This window comes from Capricornis sumatraensis, chromosome 6 (assembly GCF_032405125.1).
Source record: "Capricornis sumatraensis isolate serow.1 chromosome 6, serow.2, whole genome shotgun sequence".
Classification (NCBI taxonomy): domain Eukaryota; kingdom Metazoa; phylum Chordata; class Mammalia; order Artiodactyla; family Bovidae; genus Capricornis; species Capricornis sumatraensis.
This window is the reverse complement of record NC_091074.1, coordinates 78,879,410-78,897,168: the sequence shown is the minus strand read 5'-3', so window position 1 is coordinate 78,897,168 and position 17,759 is coordinate 78,879,410. Positions and strand designations below refer to the sequence as shown.

General features: G+C 40.2%; 1 protein-coding gene across 2 annotated transcripts in view; it reads right to left on the bottom strand.

The window, feature by feature from the left end:
- The window catches only part of PPP3CC (protein phosphatase 3 catalytic subunit gamma), an 81,300-nt gene extending 65,272 nt beyond the window's left edge, over positions 1-16,028 (bottom strand). For both annotated transcript variants that reach the window (XM_068973849.1, XM_068973848.1), the window contains exon 1: positions 15,876-16,028. In XM_068973849.1, coding sequence (XP_068829950.1) covers positions 15,876-15,924 — 49 coding nt within the window. In that variant the 5' untranslated portion in view covers positions 15,925-16,028. The remainder of the gene's footprint in view (positions 1-15,875) is intronic.
- Between the last annotated feature and the right edge of the window lie 1,731 nt (positions 16,029-17,759).

The following is a 17,759-nucleotide window of genomic DNA, read 5'->3' as shown; positions in this document are numbered from 1 at the left end:
CCTTCAGTTTCAGCCATTCTAATGGGTGTGTCATGGTAGCTCACTGTGGTTTTAATGTGTACTTCTGTAATAGCTAACGATACCAAATATCTTCTTGTCTACCACTGGCTATTTATACATCTTCATTTGAGACTTGTCTGTTCAAATCATGCCCATTTTTAAATTTTGCTGGTTGGCTTATCGGTGAGTTGTTCTTTATATATTCTTAATAAAAGTCCTTTGTAAGACACACCTAGTGTATTTTCTCCCAGTCCAAGGCTTGTCTTTCATTCTCTTAACAAAACATATTTAGAAGAACAAAAGATTTTAATTTTGATGAAGTCCAATTAGCAGTTTTTATAGTTCTTGGTTTTTGTGACTTAAGAAAACTTTGTCTACCCCAAGGTCACAAAGATTTCTTCTAGGTTTTCCTTACAGTTCAGTTCAGTTCAGCCACTCAGTCGTGTCCAACTCTTTGTGACCCCATGGACTGCAGCATGCCAGGCTTCCCTGTCCATCACCAACTTCCCATAGCTTACTCAAACTCATGTCCATCAAGTCGGTGATGCCACCCAACCACCTCATCCTCCGTCGTCCCATTCTCCTCCCGCCTGCAAACTTTCCTAGCATCAGGGTCTTTTCCAGTGAGTCAGTTCTTTGCATCAGATGGCCAAAGTATTGGAGTTTCAGCTTCAGTATCAGTCCTTCCAATTAATATTCAGGACTGATTTCCTTTAGGATGGACTGGTTGGATTTCACTGCAGTCCAAGGGACTTCAAGAGTCTTCTCCAACACCACAGTTCAAAAGCATCAATTCTTTAGTGCTCAGCTTTCTTTGCGATCCAACTCTCACATGCATACGTGACTACTGGAAAAACCACAGCTTTGACTAGATGGACCTTTGTTGGCAAAGTAATGTCTCTGCTTTTAATACGCTGTCCTAGTTGGTTATAGCTTTTCTTCCAAGGAGTAACTGCCTTTTAATTTCATGACTGCAGTTAACATCTGCAGTGATTTTGGAGCCCAAGAAAATAAAGTCTGTTACTGTTTCCATTGTTTCCCCATCTATTTGCCAAAAAGTGATGGGATTGGGTGCCATGATCTTAGTTTTCCGAATGTTGAGTTTTAAGTCAACATTTTCACTCTCTCTCTTTCACTTTCATCAAGAGGCTCTTTAGTTCTTCACTTCTGCCATAAGGGTGGTGTCATCTCCGTATCTGAGGTTATTGATATTTCTCCCAAGTTTACAAAAATGGTAACGTTTCACTTTTACATTTAGGTCTGTGATCCATTATTAAATAAGCCTTGTGTAGGCTACATGTCAGATTTTACTTTTCTCCACACGGATATCCAGTTGTCCCAACACCATTTGTTGTAAACGTTTTCTTTTCACTGCTGAATTGCCTTATCAAAAAATCAAGTGACCATTTATGTGTAGCTCTATTTCTGGACTCTGCTCCTTTCCGTTTATCTATCTGTCTGTGCTTTTCACCTTTACCACACTGTCTTGATTACTGTAGCTTTATAATGAGTCTTGAAATCAGTAGTGTGAGTCCTTCAAGCTTGTTCTTCCTTTTTAAAATCAGTTTGCTTACTATTTGCAATAGCCAAGTCATGGAAACAACCTAATTGTCCATCAACAGATGAATGGATAAAGATACGGTGTGTACACGTACACGTACACACACACACACACACACACACACACACACACACACACACACACAGAGGAATACTACTCAGTCATAAAAAAAGAATAAAATAATGTCATTTGCAGCAAACATGCATGGGCCTAGAGATACTCATACCAAGTGAAGTCTGAAAGATAAACACAAATATCATATGGTATCACTGACATGTATAATCTAAAATATGATACAAATGAACTTATTTACAAAACAGAAACAGACTCACAAGCATACAAAATAAATTTAGGGTTACAAAACAGGGAAAGAAGGGCTGAATTAGGAGTCTGGGCTTAGCAGATACAAACTATGATGGATAAAATAGATAAGTAAGGACCCACTGTAGAGCACAGGGAACTATTCTCAAAATCTTGTAATCAACTATAATAGTAAAGAATATATACATATTATATATATATAGCACGCCAGGCTTCCCTGTCCTCCACTGTCTCCCAGAGTTTGCTCAAGTTCATGTCCATGGAGTCAGTGATGATATGTAACCATCTCATCCTCTGCACCTCCTTCTCCTGCCCTCAATCTTTCCCAGCATCAGGGTCTCTTCCAATGAGTCAGTTCTTCGCCTCAGGTGGCCAAAGTACTGGAGCTTCAGCTTTAACATCAGTCCTTCTGGTGAATATTCAGGGTTGATTTCCTTTAGAATTTCTAGAAGTATGTTTGTTTAAATCATGAATGGGATGTTGAATTTTTGTCAAACAGTTTTTCTGAATTTACTGAGGTAATGCTATGTGTTTCTCCTTTATTCTGTTAATATATAGATTATATTCATTGATTTTCAAATGTTAACACAACTTTGCATTACTGAGATAAATCCTACTTGATAATAACATGTTATTCTTTTTGTTAGTACATTAAATTTGCTAATATAAGTTAGCTACAATCTCTGATGCTAAATTATTTATACTGTGCTAGGCTGTCAAAAGTATCCAAAAAACACTCTTCAGTATAGGTTTCAGATTTCAACTTTCTTAACTATAGAGTCACAAAAAATAATAGTGATCATAATGATAATTGTTGTCTGCTAACTACAAAATAGCCATTATGCTGAGGGCTTTACATACATAGTCTCATCTAACCTAATAACACTCTATGAAGTATTATTATCCCCACTTGACAAATGTGAAAACCAAGGCTCAGGGAAGTTAGAAACTTTGTCCAAAATCTCACAACTAGTAAGTAACTGGAGGAGCTGGAATCTGATCTCAGGTTGATTGATTCCAGAGACTAAGTTCCTTTGCTATGGCGAAAGTCACTCAGTCGTGCCTGACTCTTTCCAATCCCATGGACTGTCCATGGAATTCTCCAGGCCAGAATACTGGAGTGGGTAGCCCTTCCCTTCTCCAGGGGATCTTCCTAACCCAGGGAATGAAATCCTGGTTTCCCACATCGCAGGCAGATTCTTTACCAGTTGAGCCACAAGGGAAGCCCAATAACTGAAGTAGGTAGCCTATCCCTTTTCCAGCAGATCTTCCCAAGTCGAGAATTGAAATGGGTCTCCTGCATTGCAGGAGGATTCTTTACCAACTGAGCTATCAGGGAAGTCCTCTGCTATAGTGCTTCATCAAATAATCTCTAATAGTTTTTCTTCATACATAAGTCAAAGTCAAAAAAAAAAAAAGGTTAGAATACAAATAATCTCTCTGGAAAGCCACTAAAATTTAAGTTTAAATGAGTACTATGTAGACATAACACACAATAAGTAAATTCATATGCAAATATACTCAAGAAAGCAAAAGAATTTTATACAATCCAGGATTTTACACAATTCAAGATTTTACAGAATTCATGGTTATACAATATTACTAACTGAAAAATAAAACACTCAGTACCTGAAGAGATCTAAGTTCCTATAGCTGGCCTTCCTAAAATCCTATTTAATAGTGATTATTTGTTAAAACCTTAAGTTCTGAAATCTATAGGAGACAAAAAACTGCAAAGGTTCTTTAAGTAAAAGTAGAAAATACGAGGGAGGTAATTATATTCTAAGTTAAATAATTCAGTATTTATCAAGCATCTACTACATACTCATACTGTCTAGAAGGTAAGGTATAGATTATATAACATATGAGTTTACCTTAAAGAAATTTATATTCTATTTAAGCACACAAAATAATTAATGTAATATCAATATCATATCAAAAAATAAGATGTAATATCAACACAGAACAGTTAAGCAATATACTGTATTGGAAGTATTAGCTGTATGAAAGACTATAGAGGGGATTATCAGTAGATGGCTACAGAAATCGGGGAAGGGCATCAGAAAGCTGAAACCTGAGCTGGAAGTCTGGGTCTTCTGGAAATTCCAAAGCTACTTTCTCAATCTTCATTTTTAGGTATTTATTTCCACTCTTGGCACCAAAATAAAATAAACAGAAGGTATACTAAAAGAGAGAAAAGAGGAAATTCGAAACACAGATGTAATGTACTGCCTGTAGACCCAGATTTGATCTCTGGGTTGGAAAGATCCCCTGGATAAGGGAATGGCTACCCACTCCCGTAGTCTTGCCTGCAGAATCCCATGGACAGAGAAGTCTGGTGGGCTAATAAGTCCATGGGGTCACAAAGAGTCAGATATAACTGAATGACTAACACTTTATACGTATTTTTAATGAAATAGTTAAAAAAATAAATTTACATAAAATGGTATAGAAAATAATATAAATACTATGAACACCCATGTACCTACCACATAGATTTAAACTATTAAGTCTGCCATATCTGTTTCAAATACTTTAAAGAACTAGAATGTTACAATTATAATTGAAGACAGCCTCCATCCTTTTCCTTCATCCCAGAGGTAATTAGTACCATTAAGTATTTGTGTATCATTCTCAATGTCAATTTCTTTATATATATATAATTTTGCTTAAATATATTTATACACAATATATTTAAAATTTTTATATATGTATCATACTGTGTATCCTTTTGTAACCTGGATTTTATATTCAATGCTGCTTGCCAGATTTATCTGGAATGAGGCCAAGGTACCCATATTTCCTTTATTTTTTTTTTAAGCTCCACAGGTGATTCTGTTTGGTAATCAGAGTTCAGAATCATCATTCTAAGCCTTAATACATTTATCCAAGAAAGTTTTTAGTGCTCCCAAATTGCCAACATATTTTAACCTAGTTTTTGCCCTGAGACAGTTGCTATTAGATTACCTGGATTACGGGAAAAGAAAAAAAAAACAAAAACCTATTGTATAATGCTTTCAACTCAGAAGCAAAAACCCTAATCAAATCAAGTTATATATGATTCAAGACAATAACCAAACTATAAAAATGAATTTCTGAAGGGGATGGGTGTGGCAACAAAGGGGTAGTAACACAAGAGTCTTATGGTGGTGATTCAGTTGAGTATCTTGATTGTGGTTGTAGCTATAAACATGTGAAACTGCATACAGCTACACACACACACACACACACACACACACACACAAAGTCCATGTATAACTGGTGAAACAAATAAGCTCTCTGGATCGTGCCAATGTCAATATCTTAATTTTGGTACAGTACTTTGGCAGTGTGAGATACTGACACTGTGGAAGAGACCTAGGGGAGGGTGTATAGGACTTTCCTGTACATTTCTTTGCAACATCTTGTAAATCTAAAATTATCAAAAAAAATTTTAATAAATTTTAAAAACTAAGTTCTTACAGTACACTGAAAAAATTCTGCAGCCTTTTCATGGTCAAATTCAACTCAATACACTGCTTTAATATACATCCACTACATAAATGATACATAGTTTCATATGTCTAACATCTGATGCAGAACTGCATTAAAGAGAAAGACCACATTGGTGACAACCACGTTAATGCTGTAGGAAGTATAGGAGAGAAACCTTAAAAGTTACTGGCCTTTAAGCTATTATTTTTAGATTATTGTGTGGTCTTATCCTCATGGGACACTAGGATTCACCTAAATAGCTGTCTCTGTTCACTGCAAATAACCCTGCTTTCATTCCTATTTTAAGCCAACAAGCCTGCCCTACTTTTGCAGCTTATTTCCTAATCTCCTCACCTGCCTTTCCAATCATGAACCAGTTAAACACCACTTAAGAGGTTATATTAACTATTATTAGTGAAAGTGGTATGTACATTTCAGGTCCTTTAATAACTAATCAGAAAAAACTTTATTTCAATAATCTGAAATCACTCTTTCAGATTATTCTCTCTGTTCTTTGACAGTCACAGAATTCACCTGTCTTCAAGAAATCATAACTTTACAGTAATCATATGTGTTCAATAAAACTTGCACAATAGTAAAAAACAACAACTAACTTACTTTCATGAATAAGTCCACCAATTACCTTTATTACTCTGGCCCTTCATTAAAACTATCCTATTTTGTTTTTAAACTTCCACAAAGCCTTAAGTCACAAGAATAAAACGTACCAAGGCATACATCCAAAAAAAAAACAAAACCTCCCACAAATTAAGTCTTACCTAGTAGGGCCACTGACCAACCGTTAAAGTTTAAACTTGAAAGGATTATCAATTTATAGAGTGAAAGGGGCAAAAATTTCTTACCAGATATAGTCTATGGTTTAGTCATCTGCTCTTCCCGGTGGTATTAGTCATAGGAAGCTCCACAGTTCTAATTTTCTGTTACATTTTTGGGAAATTATCACAGACTATACTGAGTACTTTTCAAGACAGTAATTAAGCTTCTGAGTATAACCAAAAATAAGTTGCTTATAGTAAGAACTCACCAAATATGTTTCTGAACACATGATTTTCAAAATTCTATCTATACTATAGAAAAGGAAATTTTCACTATTTTGACTAAGCATTTAAGTTCTTTCAAAAGCTAAGGACACAAAAGTTGGAAAACATATAACACTGTTAAGCTATCATTGACATATACCACTTAAAATCAAACAGATCTGGGGTCAAATCTCACCAAGATTCAAGAATTCATTTAATAAAGAATAGCTAACATTTTTTTAAGCACCCACTATGGGCAATATGCTGAGCACTTTATATAATATGAAATATAATCTTTAAATTCTGAGTTAGGTAGTTATCTCCGATTTTAAAATTCAAACAAGGAAAAGAAGTCACACAACTAGTAATCAGCAGTTCCCACGCTCTTTCCTACACTGTCTTCAATAAAGTTAAGTTTCTTAGGCTTTCACTTAGACATTTACTAAGCACCTATGGTCTAGGCACTGTATTCAGCATTAAGAATACACAGTTCTTAGAGACTTCCCTGGCAGTCCAGTGATTAAGACTCTACCTTCCAATGCAGTGGGTGCAGGTTCGATCCCTAGTCAGGGAGCTAAGATCCCACACGTCTTGGGGCTAAAAACCAGACAGAAGCAATACTGTAACAAATTCAATAAAGACTTCAAAAACTGGTCCACACCAAAAAATAAAATAAAAAATACAGTTCTTGCACTTGAAGAGAACAGTTTAGTACAAAGAATAAATTAGAAAGCATTTCCAATTAGAAATTAGAATGAATAAAGAACATTAAAATATTTTCAGAAATTTGTAAAGCAAGTGAGAGTGCTCATGGGAGCATGTAGGAGGCAAATATCTCATTCTTCTGATGAGGATGAGAGCAGCTAATACGTACTGGGCATTTACCAAGTGCCTGTCACTGTACTCTATGGAGTTTATTTAATCCTTACAACTATCTGGCTTACCTGGTGGCTCAGCAGTAAAAAGTCTGATCCAGGTTCAATCCCTGGGTCAGGAAGATCCCCTGGAAAAGGAAATGGCTTCCCATTCCAATATTCTGGCCTGGGAAATCCCATGGATAGAGGAGCCTGGTGGGCTACAGTCCATGGGATTACAAGAGTGGGACACGACTCAGCAATTAAACCACCACCACCATCCTACAAGCTAAGTTTTATCGTCCCTCTTCCTCAAATAGGGAAACTGAGGTAAAACAAAGGTAAGTGATTTGTCCAAGGTTATGCAGATAGTAAAAGAAGCCGAATTTCAATCATTCATCTGACTTCAAAGCCCAAGTTCTAAAACAATTACTCATACAGCCTCCTAGTAAAAGAGAAAAAGTTTCTCAGCAGTCTTCTTGGCTAAATCCTGAAAGATAAATAGGAACTAGTCACGTTAGGGGGCAAGATTTTATATAGAAGTGGTGCAAAGAATCCTTTCACAGATACAGCACGGCATGGGATTCCAGGGGACAGCAAGGAGTAGGAACGTAGGTTTGGGAATGGGGCTGTGAAATAAGGAGGAAGTAACACAAGGTTAGAGGGTAAGCACGAGGGAAACTTCCGCATCAGCAAAGGTGGAGTTTACCCTACGGGCTGCAAGTGTTCATGAAGGATTTCAAGCACAAGAAAGATTCTTTATATCATCCAAGGATCATGATGGCATCATGAGATTAGATTAAATCGCCCTACCAAGAGGCTCGGAGAAGGCGATGGCACCCCACTCCAGTACTCTTGCCTGGAAAATGCCATGGATGGAGGAGCCTGGTGGGCTGCAGTCCATGGGGTCGCGAAGAGTTGGAGCGACTTCACTTTCACTGAGCGACTTCACTTTTCACTTTCATGCACTGGAGAAGGAAATGGCAACCCACTCCAGTGTTCTTGCCTGGATAATCCCAGGGACAGGGGAGCCTGATGGGCTGCCGTCTATGGGGTCGCACAGAGTCGGACATGACTGAAGCGACTTAGCAGCAGCAGCAGCAGCAAGAGGCTACTGCAACAGTATTAATATAAGCAAGAAGTGAGAGAGGAAGATGAAGCAGTAGCTTATGTAGAAACCAGAAGTCCACAGAACTGAGTCTGATAGAATGGGATATGACATGTAAGGGACAGCAAAGAGTCTGGCCTGATTCCCAGGCTTGTCATCTGAGCCAGTGACTAAATGGGTAAGTGGTGTGATTAACAGGGATGGGAAATATACTTAGGAAATCCTTTCCATCTTCTCTCCTTCTTAGTCCTTTTTAATATTTATTTTATTCCTTTACCACTTTTCTCACTTCAGTCTCACCAAAAAGAAAAACAAGTCTGTCGTGATATCTGTTCAGGTAATGTTTGAATGTTCCATAATTCTGAATTACATTTATAAGTCGATTAAGCCTCAGTTTGCTTGTTTTCAACACACAGCCATCAAAATAATCTTGCTCTCTCCTTAATGGAATCACTGCCAACTGATCACTGACAGTTTTCAGTTGCCCCTCATCCTTCTCCTCTTCTTCATTAGGCCACTTCCCTTCTCTGAACTTATTCACCCCTCCTCTCAATTCCTTTAGTCAAGTACACTTTGTTTCTCCATCTTTACTTCTTTACTTCTTCCATGCCCGGCTATGTAGCTGCAACAACCTCTTTTCCTACTAAACAAGTAGCCATCACTCCACGTCAGCTGTATATACTTTAAAACTCACGTTCTAAACAAAACAAAACAAAACTCGTGTTCTTCTCTTCAGCATGCCTTCCCTGGGCCACCAGTGCATCCTCAAACTGACAGTGCCTTTCCCGAGTCTGGTTACTGGAGGCACCTCTTAACTGTACTCTTTTCTTCTCTCTCCAACTTTATATTCTGAAACACTGAAATTCTATCAAAAAGTGAAAGAATACTAAGATGAATATCCATTTGCTCTTCACTCATATTCCCCAAGGGACTTCCCAGAGGTGCGAGTGGTAAAGAACCTGCCTGCTAATGCCAGAGACACAAGAGACATGGGTTCGATACCCGGGTCAGGAAGATCCCCTGGAAAAGGAAATGGCAACCCACTCAAGTATTCTTGCCTGGAGAATTCCATGGACAGAGGAGCCTGGCAGGCTACAGCCCACTGGGTCACAAAGAACCCAACACAACTGAGGCAACTTAGCATAGACCACGGTAAACATTTTGCCACTTTTGCTTTCTCTTTCAACAAACAGATTTCTTTTCCCTAAACCATTCGAAAACAAATGGCAGACATCATGACATTTCAATCTAAATGCTTCATCAGGTATCACCTCAGAATTGGAACATTATCCTTTATGACCACAATACCCTATCACATATCCAAGACATTTAATTTTGAATTTCTATATCTAATATACACTCCATATTCAAATTTGCCCAGTTGTCCTAAAAATGTCCTCTATGGCTCATTCATCTTCCCCATCCAGCCTTGGCACTGTACTTGACTGCCATTTCTCTTTCATCTTTTCTCATCTAGAATACTCCTCTTGCCTTTTTAATTTTTCATCACTGTGACATTTTTGAAAAGTTCAGACCATTTGTCTTACAGAAAGTCCCATAAGTTGGATTTGTCTGATTATTTACTATAACTAGATAAAGGTTAAATATTTTTAACAAGGGTTACAGGTGGCTCAGTTGTAAAGAATCTACCTGCAACGCAAGAGATGTGGGTTCAATCCCTGGGTCAGGTAGATCCCTGGAGAAGGAAATGGCAACCCACTCCAGTATTCCTGCCTGAGAAATCCCAGGGTCAAAGGAGCTTGGTGGGCTACAGGCCGGGGGACACAAAGAATCAGACTCGACCTAGCGATTAAATAATAATTATCTCCTAGTGCTTATTTCATTCAGAATTTCACTCTCTTGGGCTGACACTGTCTGGACACTGCACCAAAACATCATGACTTGTTAGCATTCAATAAATCTAATAACAATCATCAAAGATACACATTCACTTAGCCAACTAGTATAGCATATTTTTCTGTCAACCAAGCTAGAGAGCCTAGTTACTAAGTTATACCCTCTTCTAATAACAAAGACTCAGGAAACTAAAAGATTTCATGATAAAAATCTAGTTTGCCAACAAAATAAAACTGAATATAAGGAACCAAAGTTCTCTCTGCATACATCTGAATAATTAGGCAGATTATAAAGATAATGAAATCAGATATGACTTAGGTTAGGATGAAATTTTTAGACCTCAGCTTTTTATCTTTGAATGAAGCTAAAACTTAACATAAAAATGTTAAAATAGAATGCTGTATTCTATTAATGACTGCACCAAAGGATGATGATTTAAAAATACCTTTTTATTTCTATTAGTCCTTTAGCAATTAAGTAGCAGCAAAGCCCCAAAATGACTACAAATATAACAGAATTAGTTGAATAATTTTGTCTCTTTTCCCAAAAATGTTACTTTAATGGAAAGATAACTCTGTTATCAAATACTGCTTAGGAAAAAGTTTTTAATCAATTCTTTAATTCACTTTAAGTAATGAGTCCTTCTGGCGCTAGTGGTAAAGAACCCGCCTGCCAGTGCAGAAGATGTAAGAGACAGGGGTTCGATCCCTGAGTCAGGAAGATCCTCTGGAGGAGGGCCTGGTAACCCACTACAGTATCATCCATTGCCTAGAGAATCCCACGGACAGAGGAGCCTTGCGGGCTACGTTCCATAGGATCGCAAAGAGTCAGACACAACTGAAGCGACTTAACATGCACACAAGTCCTTAGCGTTTGTCTCTCCAACGATCCAATAGCTTTTTTTTAACTCTACAGTAAAATGTGATGTTACTTTATAGAAGAAAATTTTCTTATCAAGTGTCTGATATAATAAGGCTTTCATCACAATCACTATCATACAGGTAAAAAGAACACCTTATTCCTACTCAAAAAAAAAAAATTGTTTAAATTAAGAGATCCTTTCTGAATTTTGAGACTTTCACTTAGAGGTGTGAGTTTCAAACAGTCTTGGATGTCCAAGTGTTCAGATAGTTTGGCAGCTTGTTAATTACAACGGTAAACTAAGCATAACTGAAATACTTTTGACAAATTCAACAGATGTGTGCTACATGACTTGCTCACAATGAATATTTATCCTCGAAAATATTTCTTCTACGTTGGCACTGTATCAAATGATTGAAAATATAAGGGATCAAAATATGAATATGAGCACTTTCAAATCATTTTCATGTTGACTGAAACCATTATGAAAGGATTTAGGTAAAATTACCATATTTACATTAAAAGAATATGATTTGCACAATAAAAGGTTTAACATGACATATATTAAATTCAAAGCATACCAGTAGATGGAAAATACAGCTGATCCTTGAATAAGGAGAGGGTGAAGGGTGCCAACGCTGCACCCACTAGAAAGTCCGCTACAACTTACAGTTAGCCCTCTGTACACACACAGGTGGTTTCTCCATACCCAAAGTTCCTCCGTATCCATGGTTCTACATCCTTGGATTCAACCATCTTCAGATCATGTAGCACCATAGGATACTATTGAGAAGATCCATGTATAACTGGGCCTACAGTTCAAACCTGTGTTGCTCAAGGCTCAACTGTATGAAAAGTATTAATGAAAGTAGAGTAATGAAAAGTATTAACAGCAGTTGCTTCTGTAAGGAACGAATATGAAGCCTTTGTTTTCTTCCCTTTTGCCTTCCACAATTTATAGGGTTAAGCATATATTTACAAGAAAAAATAATTTTAACCCTTGGTAAATTCATTCTCATGATATGAAAATGGGAGAGGGAACGAACAGAAAATAAAAGAGGTATAAGTACCAGAGACAGAAGGGTTCAGGGTATACTAGTGGAAACGGTCATTTCTGGTCACACTACTCTTCTTAAAAAATTTTAAGAAAGCCGTGCGTGCGTGTGTGTGTGCCAAGTCGCTTCAGTTGTGTCCAACTCTCTGCGACCCTACGGACGGGAATCTCCTGGCAAGAGTAATGGAGTGGGTTGTCATTCCCTTCTCCAGGGGATCTTTCCAACCCAAGGATGGAACCTGTGTCTCGTGTATCTCCCGCATTGGCAGGCAGGTTCTTCACCACTGGAGTTTCCTGGGAAGTCCAAGAAAGCCACAGCCACATTCAGTCCCAGTGCCAGAATATTAAACAGCCAGTAGTCTTCAAGGCGCGCTACAAGTGACAGTACATTCTCTGACTAGACAATATACTGGAATTTCAGGAGAATGGGAGAACTGTATCGAAAAAGAAACCTGACTTCTGTTAAAATCCATTCGGCCACCGAGTAACAAACTTAGACAATGCATTCTCCCTATCTGTCATGTAATGCACAGTGAAATTTCCTTGTTGCTGCTGAGAAGATTCAGTCCAGAGGAATAAAAACTTTTTATAAAAATCACTGTCAAAGGAAAAAAAAAAAAAATCCCTCCAATAGGAAAAGAAACTTGGAAACCAGAAAAAAAAAAAAAAAAAATCAAGCTGAAAGATTTTTACAATTCAATTGTTTGAATTTCTGCTCCAGACACAAGTAGTGATGCTCTACTGCATATGGACTGTTCTAGAAACTCACACATAGATTAATTTTTAAAACAAAGAGCAAACAAATGAGCACCCATTGGGAGTACACTGCAGATGGCTCTCCATAAACATTTAATGAGTGAGTGAAATCATAAGAATTTTTATATTTTTTAAACACAAAATGAACACCTTCAACTGGGAGAGAAGAAACCAGCTGCCAGGGAATACAAGACAGACTGTATTATTGGTTTCTATGCTGTTATCCATGGGATTCCACCCAGATGTCCTTTAAATTATAGAAGAGGTATTTTCCTCAGAACAACTTCTTAACTTGTAATTTCATATGCTTTCTGATTCTGATATTTTTCAAATGGTTCATAATACTACATTGTCTTAAGCTTTTCACATCCATTATGTCATTTGCATGGCTGAGATGCTTGAGGAAGAAAGTATTATTAACTCTATTTTGCGGATGAGATTATTGAAGCAAAAAAAAAAAAAAGGGTTTAACTAAAAAGGCAAGGTTAGAAAAAAAACAGGCAAGGTCACAAGTAAGCTTGAGAAGCAGGAGTAAAACCACTGGTCTAGTCCTTCATTTTAGGCAAGTTGCTGTTTAAAAGACACTTAAAATACAAATCACTCCCACCCACCCACTCTTCTCCACCATTTGCTCAAGCAAAACAATTAAGTAGACTTTAAAGTGAACAGGAAATGACAGAACCAAAAATAACTGGGGTGTGGTCTCACCTCTGAAAAAGATTTCCAGCTGTGAATAAATGCAAACAATTCTGGCCAGACAAGATAACATTAGATCAGATTTAGAACCCAATACAACCAGGGGACCTTAGCTATAAATACAGTGACACCTTACTTTCTTAGAATAAACCTCAATATTTCAAACTCAGGAAAATGTAGATAAAAAGCAAGGTAAGTCACCAAGAAGCCACAATTGCTGTGCTCAAGTTCTCATGCTCAAGTTTTTACATACTAGACAAACCCATACAATCTAAGGGCTTGAAATCATTCATGTTTCATTTCTTTAAGAGTAATCTGATAACAGTCATTTATAATTTCCCCAAAAAACAAACGTGAATCATAGACTATGAGGGTGTTCACTTAACTATGGGCATGCCTAGCAATAAGTCAGCACCTGCATATTAGCTGCATTTTACTTTACTTCTGTATTTAACGATTTGAAAGGGTCATTTTAAAATGACCTTTGTATCTTTTATATCATTTCCTTTATAGCTTATTGCACGTTATGGTAGAAATTATGTGCTACAATGGCGATCAGAATTTGAGATCTGTAAAGGTCTGAGGACTACCACTAAGCTTCACTCAGATCCTATTTATTCTGACTTGACACACTATTCTGGTTTATCTGGTTTCCCTGCCTACTTCAGCTTATAAGTGGCAGATTAGAAGGGCATATTTTGACAGATAAAGAACAGTACTGAAGGAGATAAACTAAAAACAGACAAAAGCACTAAACTGGTATAGCAGTGAGGAGTCATTTTAGCACAGGAGGAAATTGCCAACACCCTTATATAGCAGAATGCACCGGCCATATTAACTGCATGGGACAGAAATTAATGTACATTATGATGACCTTGATTTATCAAAGAAGACTGTCTAATAGATTCTAAATCTTAAAGAGATGGTTATATACCCTTGATGAGTTATATACTATGAAAACTGACATTAAAATGGTCAAAATAATTTAGCAGTTAAAGGGCTGTCAGTTAGATGACCAATTCTCTTAAATCTCTAATGATAGCAGACAAATGCTGAGGAGGTAAATCTCAAAAATCCCATTATATTTAATAAATATTATATAGTGTAGATAATTAACATTTATGATCAACACTTATGATGATGACTTTCTGGGTGGAAACTACATGATACATTAAAATTATATACTGCAGACAATCAACTTTTATGATGCTTAATGTTTCTGGAGGTGGGGGGGCCCTAAGTTATAACTAAAACTCTTTCCCTTCATTGACCATTCAATCATTTTTCTCCACTAAGAGAAAAATGTTTTCTCATCACCAATCTTGGTTTCTTTTCTTCATATAATTACCAAAATAAAAAAATAAAAGTATTTTAAGAGTTCTCCCCACTTACAACTAACCCCTTTAATCTAGAGGTCACTAACACACCTGGATCTTGGTATATTCCCTTCTTATAAAATAGTGCTTTCAAACCCAGTATTAAAACTCAGAGAGAAGAGTTGTACTTAGGTCTTATGTCTGAACAAAAGAAGCACATAAATTAGTGGTTATGTTTAAACCACTAATCTTATTTTAAGGGCAGAAACAACTACAACGTAAGGAACACTTTAGTCGATGTTGGACACCTGAATCAGAGAATATCATTTTCCAAGTCTCTGTGGCCAAAAGGAAAATAAAACAACCATCATGTCAAGAGATCTGTAGATCCCCTTCAAATATCATAAAATGAATTTATTTGTATTTATTTCACTATATTGTTTCTTTTAGTAATAACAGTGACGTGATGATCTGGAGAAAGTGGGCTAAAAGGTACATGGTATTCATACTTAAAAAAGCTTGGGGAAGGGGCAAGAAATATCTGACCTTTCAGAAGAGGAGCGGCAGAAAGATCTGACTTGGAAGAGCCTACTTAACACCCTGCCCACTTCACCCTAGATGGCTTCCCCCCAGGTAAGAGACTAAAAAGATGGAGATCCAGACTCTTTAGGGGTTGATAGGATTAGAAACACCCACCCTGCCTGGAAATCCGACACTACTGGAGATAAACGAGCATTCCTCAGCTAGCTACTGGTCCAGGTGCCACAGAAATCGCCTGGCGCCCCCGCCGGGCAGCCCCGGTGGGGATCCCCGCCTCCCACACCCCTCCAGATCCTCCTCCGGGATGGGCGCCGCCCGGGACCCCGCCGCCCCCCCGACTCCAGTCCTCGTCTCCTTCCCTCCCTCCGGCCCCGAGCCATCGCCCGGCCGAGGGCCGTTTCCCGCCGATCGACTGGAAGGCCTGGCCCGCTTGGCACCTTTGATGACGCGTTCGGTGGTGGAGAGGTGGTGGTTCCTCCCAGACATGATCCCCTCGGCCTCCTCCCGGTCCGGGGAGATCTCCAGACGTGCGTCCCCGCCTTCGCCTCCAGCGATCTCGGCTCCCCGGGGCCGGTCAACCGGCCGTGCCCCGGCCCCGCTTAATCAGGGCGGCCAAGGCACCAGAAGGAGGCGGCTGCAGCAGCCCGGCCTCGAATCCCACGGACACTATGCGGGCCCCCTGACCGCTCCCTCCCGCGGCGCCGAGTCGGGAGCGCCCGCGACAGCAGATCAGGGAGGCTACGCGGGCAGCCGCGGCTGCGCGCGGCCGAGACTTGTGCGCGCGGCCGGGCTCGTGCGCGCGCGCGCGCTCCCCTTGCTCGGCGCCTCCCCAGCTTCCCTGCGGCGCGCGCGCCGCCGCAGCCGCGGTTACCGCGCCGAGGCCGTGAGCTCCGCAAGTTTCCCCGGCAGCTTGGTCGCCTGACCTCCAGCCCCAGGGCAGTAGACAACCTCGGCTTTACCGTTCGCGCGGAGCCCCCGAACCGGCGCCGCCGCCCTCCGTACACGCGCCTTTCCTTTCTCTCCTCCAGCTTCCGAAAGTCGGTCTTCCGCCTCTCCTCTGCCTGCCCTCCCCTGCAGCTCTGACTGCTTCTCAGCTGCCTGCGCCGCCCGGGCCTGGAGCACCTAACACCGGGCCCTGGATCCCGCACCCAAAGGCCCAGCGGAACCGCGGCCATCTTGTGACCCGGCCCAAGCGTCCCGGCGGCTGTCTGGCGGAGCCGTGCGCATCCTGTCCGCCTGGGATCACCTTGCAGGGCGCCCTCGTCCTCCCAGACCTTCCCCACGGCGGGGCCTCCCTCCCTTTCCTCGGGGTCTCCCCTCCACTCTGTCTCTAGGAGTCGTCTTCAGTTTGATCCAGCTCCTTCCCACAGCTTCCCCTCCCCCCAGTCACCAAACCCATTTAAACCCCTGGTTTAAGTTATCATATTTGTCGAGAGAGCACCTAATATATAGTGAGAACGATCGCGTGCATCCTAGTTCTAATCTAGTAGTGGGGAGTGGAGGGGGGTGGTTTCCGAGTGGGTGGGTAAGAGCCCCTCCACCCCCCCACACACACCCCGACAGGTGCCACACCCTCCTAGCTTCCTTTCCACTTGTCAGAAAGGGGACCGCAGCCCCCTCCAGGGAGCCCCTGGGCCAGATCTCCTCTGTGCAGGGAACTGACCTGTAAGTTCTGCGTGCCACCTACACAGCTGGAAGCAGTCCTTCTTCCCCTTTGACACAGTGACACAGTACCTGCTTCCCCCGTCATTTTTACCGTGTAAAACGATGGGCAAGTCTCGGTAGAGTCAATAATCTGGCTGACCTTTTCTCTCCTTGAATTGTAAGCCTAGTATAGAAACTGTCTTCTAGTATGCTGCTGCTGCTGCTGCTAAGTCGCGTCAGTCGTGTCCGACTCTGTGCGATCCCATAGACGGCCGCCCACCAGGCTCCGCCATCCCTGGGATTCTCCAGGCAAGAACACTGGAATGGGTTGCCATTTCCTTCTCCAATGCATGAAAGTGAAAAGTGAAAGTGAAGTCGCTCAGTTGTGTCCCTGTCCGACTCTTCGCGACCCCATGGACTGCAGCCCACCAGGCTCCTCCATCCATGGGATTTTCCGGGCAAGAGTACTGGAGTGGGATGCCATTGCCTTCTCGGATCTTCTAGTATAGTGCCTGGCAAAGACAAAAGTATTTTGATTTTAGTCCTGATAGTGGAATGTTAAAACTGGGATCCAAGGAGGTATATGCAAATTACAGGGAAACCAATCTTAACAGTCACTGTGGTGGCCAGTGAGTAGTCATAAGTGGCTCGGTACATTTAGAGTAAATAAAACAAAT